The sequence below is a fragment of the Colius striatus genome, chromosome 6, assembly GCF_028858725.1.
Source record: "Colius striatus isolate bColStr4 chromosome 6, bColStr4.1.hap1, whole genome shotgun sequence".
NCBI classification, from domain to species: domain Eukaryota; kingdom Metazoa; phylum Chordata; class Aves; order Coliiformes; family Coliidae; genus Colius; species Colius striatus.
In genome coordinates this window covers 19,535,070-19,540,059 of record NC_084764.1, presented here as the reverse complement: position 1 = coordinate 19,540,059, position 4,990 = coordinate 19,535,070, and the positions used below count along the sequence as shown (strand labels likewise).

Here is a 4,990-nt window from a genome sequence, read left to right as displayed (position 1 = left end):
GCTGCTCTTGCAGCCTCAGCTTCACTCTGGGTGGTGCTTGGCTCTCTGAACGTTTAGCACGAGCTCGCTACCTTGGGCTGGCTATGAAGCCTGATCTTACTTGTCAAACGAGTACTGGCTCACGACTTCTATGAGAATCCCTCTCACCAGCCATCAAAACGGCCGTTGCAGGGTGCATGAATGAGGGCAGTAGAGGCGACCTGTCCTGCTACAAGGCACCTCATGAGTGGTAGAGCGTTTGCGAATGTGATGACCACCCCTTCGTTCACTCATAGGCTGGTCTTTTGGCCTGAGACATTCCTCAGCAGCGCCTCTTATCAAACAGCAAGCCGGTGAAAAGCTAGGGAGGGGGATGCAGGCTGCAATCGGGGCTGGCAGAGCCTAGTGTGTGCAGGCGATCCCCAGCCCAGAAGGACCCCCGCCGCGGCCATGAGCCCCCGCAGCCGCTGCCGTGCCGGAGGGTGCACTGCCGAAGCCCCATGCCTGGGCAGGGCAGGGAAAGCCCCCCGGGAAGGCCGGCGAGCGGCAGCCGCCCGGGGAGCAGCAGCAGGGAAGTACCGACGGGGACGCCGGGAGGCGAGTACTTCCCCCCGCCGAAGTGGAAAAACGCCAATTCCCCTCCGGGGCCGACCTCCTCCCTCCCCGGGGCGGCTGAGGGGAGGGAAGGGGCCGGCCCGAGCCGACCCGCCCTCCCTGCCACCGCCGCCGGCGCCGAGCAGGACCAGACCCGTCGGTCGGGCTTTGAGTGGCTGGAAATTCCCGTCCTCGGCGGCTCCTCCCCCGCAGAAATCCCCTCGCCGGGGTGTATATGCCCCGCGCCGCCGCCGCCGCCGCTCACTCTCCGGCAGCCGCAGCTCCGCCGCCATGATCAGCGCCAGCCGCCTCGTCGAGCCGCCGGTGATGGAGGGCTACGAGCCACCGAAGAAGGAGCGTCAGGGCGGGTTCCCGCTCGACGATCGCCACGACAGCGGCCTGGACTCCATGAAGGAGGAGGAGTACCGGCAGCTGGTGAAGGAACTGGAGGACATACGCCTGCAGCCCCGCGAACCGCCCGCCTGGGCACAGCAGCTGACAGAGGACGGGGACACGTAAGTGGTGGTGTGGGGAGGCAGGGGTTGGGGGGGGGCGCACGGACGCGGATGGAGGGCCGCGGCACAGCGGGGCCAGGAGAGGACGTGCCGGCGGCCGGGAGGCGCCGGGCGGGCCGGGCCGCGGCGGGGCGGGGAGGGCGGAAAGTCCCTGGAGCGGGGCCAGGAACGGCGGCGCGGAAAGCCCCGGCGCTCGCAGCCCCGGCTTGCGACACCGCGCACCGCCCCGACCCGCCCGCCCGCGGGGCGCCGAGGGGGGTAACGTGGCATCGGCGGGGGTTCCACCCGAGGCGTTGAAATGTTTTCATTTTTAAAAAATACACCTTTTTTTTTTTTTCCCCTACAGTTTTCTCCACTTGGCAATTATTCACGAAGAGAAAGCGCTGAGCCTGGAGGTGATCCGGCAGACCAGCGGGAACCGTGCTTTCCTGAACCTCCAGAACAACCTCAGCCAGGTACTTTCACCTCTGCAGCCTCAAATCCGGGGCAGCCCCCACCATCCCCACAAAAGCCCTCTGGGGAATTCCCCCTCGAAAAGTCCTACTTTTTTTTTTTTCCAATTGATGGAATCAGTTAGATCAAAGTGTACTGAAATCAAAGCCTACATTCAGGAAAGTCCCTAACTGGCTCCAGTACACTTCATCCTCTCCCCCAGAGTGGCACTTAACACCTGCATTTTTCAAATATGATGCAATGGATTGCATCCCTCTTAATTGGGATGTTAATGATACCCTTCATATGGATTGACTGTACGGTATCCAGAGAGGCCTAAGTTCCAGACTAAAGGGCAACCATACTGTATATTGGGAAGCATAAAGAACTGTGTTTTTAATGGGGGGCACAAACCGTGGAGCAGTCGAGGGGTCTGTCCAGACGTTGTTGCCGAGTTTGCGGTGTAACTTACAGGCCTTCATTTTCTCTGTTGCTTGCAGACTCCTCTTCACCTGGCAGTGATCACTGATCAGCCTGAGATTGCTGAGCACCTTCTGAAGGCTGGATGCGACCTGGAAATGAGGGACTTCCGAGGAAACACTCCCCTCCACATTGCCTGCCAGCAGGGCTCCCTGCGGAACGTCGGTGTCCTCACACAGCACTGCCAGCCTCACCACCTCCTCACTGTCCTACAGGCCACTAACTACAACGGTACGGGCACGCTCCTCTGCGTCACAGCAGTGTCGGTGTGCTCTGCTGAGGGTAGGGGTTGATGTCCCTGAGAGCTCAAAGATCTCTGGAGAGGTGGAGAAGGATTGTTGCACCTTTTTGAGAGTTTGAGGAGTCCAAAGCATATAGAAGTGTGTGACTTCTTTAAAATATCACGATCTTTTAGGCTTCCACACTGCTGACTGTTGGCTCTTACGGCTTTGAATTTTGCATTTTTAATGAGTACTTCTGCAGTGCTCCTTTTTTTTTCTTTTTTTGGTTACAGTAAGTTGCAGTCAAACACTGGAATAAAGCTTTAAAGAAACCTTTCCAAAATCCAACCCTGTTATTCATCCTTACTGGAAGTTGGAAAGCTCTTTTGGAAAATACCCTTTTGCCATGGATGAATTGCAGTCTTAGATATCTTCTTGTCCTGTCAGCTTGCCTCTGTCAGCTTGCCTTTAACTAAGTGATAGGGCATTAGGTTAGACTTATTCAGGTTTTCCCTTCATTTGTGTTTTGCAGGACATACCTGTCTCCATTTGGCATCTATTCAGGGATACCTGGCTATTGTTGAATACTTGCTGTCCTTGGGAGCAGATATAAATGCTCAGGTATGTAATTCATGATATACCATGACCTGAACAGAGCAGGGCTCTGTAGTCCTAAGAATCAACAGGTCTGGCACTGGCTCTGGCTCTCCCAATATGCCAAACCTTGTGTTGTTTTCATGCAGGAGCCATGCAACGGCAGAACCGCACTACATTTGGCTGTTGACCTGCAGAATTCAGACCTGGTGTCACTTCTGGTGAAACATGGGGCAGATGTGAACAAAGTGACCTACCAGGGCTATTCCCCCTGTCAGCTCACATGGGGAAGAGACAACTCCAGCATACAGGAACAGCTGAAGCAGCTGACCACAGCCGACCTGCAGATGTTACCAGAAAGTGAGGATGAGGAGAGCAGTGAATCAGAGCCCGAATTCACTGAGGATGAAGTAAGTATCTATTTGCACCTTTTCAAGAGAAAGGGACAACGCTGCCCTTTGTAGGTTTGTTTTGTTAGGCCACTCTGATGACATGCTGCAGTGACCTCTTACCTATGTAACAGATGGGCACAAATAGCCTGTAAAGTAAAGTTATGCTGTCAGCCACCAGCAAGATGGGGCAAGCATATAAACAGTGTAAATTTAAGAACAAAATGTAAAAGATTACATACTGGAATGGAGGTTAACTTCATGCTACATGGTTTGCTGTAGACCATTCTGTTGCTGACACCTACGGAACCTTGTGAGAGAAATATCAAGTTAATGGGTGGCTTTCTCCTCCCCAGCATTTGTTTTTCTAATGTTCCCAGTGCTGTTAAATGGCACACATAACCATTTTGGTGTAGAAATTTTACACGCTGCCGAAGCCAGGGCATGCAGAATTTGGCAGTTATCCCAGAGTGGATATGATACTTCTCATAAGACTTTTGCATTAATAGCCTTTTGTTTTTTTCTTGCAGCTTATGTATGATGACTGCCTTATTGGAGGACGACAGCTGGCATTTTAAAGCAGAGCTTTCTGTGAAAAGAAGTGACTGTGTACATATGTATAGAAAAAGGACTGACTTTCTTCTAAAGTCAAAGATGCAATGCAGAGGGAAAAACCAGGAGGGAAATATTACACTGCCCAGCAAGGAGCACATAACTGTAACAGGACAGTACCAGGTTCTGGCTTGTGTTTAAATTACAGGAGTGGGATGTGTAACACCCATAGAGATCTCTGGTTATTCACATCACCTGATAAAGAGCCCCATAGCCAATCTTCTCAGCCCTGTGAAGGTAACAGTCTACATATTCAACCTGCTAGTTACAGAGAGCTGTCTTGTGGCATTAAGTATCATTAGGAACACGTGTCCTCTCGTGGCAAGGCAGGCTCACAGCAACACCCCCATCTTCTTGGAGATTGTATGTTACTTTGCATTGGACTGGTGGTGCTTCCTGACCTTACTGACTGACCTCGGCAGCTCTCAGTGGGGCATTGCAGGAGAAGGCGGCAAACCAAGGGACTGGTGACCTCCTGGCTGTGCAGAGAAAGTAGCAATGATGTGAACTGTGGGCATTGGAAACAAATGTGTTTCACACCATGTGTGTCATAATTGCTACACTTTTTAGCAATTGTACATTGTGTAAATACTGTACATGTTTGTTTATAATTATTTTGGTACATGTGAGATATGTATTTATTAAAAAAATATTGCTGTACCTGTCTGTGAAATGGTTAATTGCCCACCTCATTGTCCTGGCATATGTGAGGATCCACCTGGTTTGCTTTTTAAGAAACATTTAATGCCTATAGACCAATAGGGTCATGCGCTCAGGGGTTTTAGGTGATTCCCCCTCTGTTCCCCAAGCACTCAGGCACTGGAGAGGGGTTTGGAGGGTGGCTGTGGCAGAACTTACTGCCCAGCCTCAGAGGTACCTCTTGTTCCAGCTCCAACACTGCTCCACAGGTCTTGTAGGGAGAGGGCGGGAGGCAGGAGGTGGTGTGGAAATTTTGAGCTCAGCCCTGTGCCTGCTCACTCTCGTTTATCACCTGGCCCAGCTCTGGTTTGAACTCAGGACACCGGATTTTCCAATGGGGATTTCCGCAGGAAGAGAGAGCACACACCCAGGAACACGTGCTGCTGCCTTCCACTGCTGACACTCAGGCGTGGGGCCTCCTCTCCACCACACTGTGGTAGCTACAGCTCTCCTTGTCCGATTCACAACAGTGGAG

General features: G+C 52.6%; 1 protein-coding gene across 1 annotated transcript; it reads left to right on the top strand.

Moving 5' to 3' along the window:
- The first annotated feature begins 697 nt into the window (after window positions 1-697).
- NFKBIA (NFKB inhibitor alpha) lies at window positions 698-4,476 on the top strand. Its single transcript, XM_061998627.1, has 6 exons — window positions 698-1,088; window positions 1,435-1,543; window positions 2,021-2,231; window positions 2,754-2,842; window positions 2,965-3,225; window positions 3,735-4,476. The coding sequence occupies exons 1-6, from the start codon at window positions 865-867 to the stop codon at window positions 3,780-3,782; spliced, it is 942 nt and encodes a 313-aa protein (XP_061854611.1). The 5' UTR covers window positions 698-864; the 3' UTR covers window positions 3,783-4,476.
- The last annotated feature ends 514 nt before the right edge of the window (window positions 4,477-4,990 follow it).

Coding starts and splice junctions, on each gene's coding strand:
- NFKBIA (XM_061998627.1), top strand. CDS start 865: ATGATCAGCGCCAGCCGCCTCGTCGAGCCGCCGGTGATGGAGGGCTAC. Junction 2,232..2,753: donor ACAGGCCACTAACTACAACG/GTACGGGCACGC, acceptor TGTGTTTTGCAG/GACATACCTGTCTCCATTTG. Junction 3,226..3,734: donor CCGAATTCACTGAGGATGAA/GTAAGTATCTAT, acceptor TTTTTCTTGCAG/CTTATGTATGATGACTGCCT.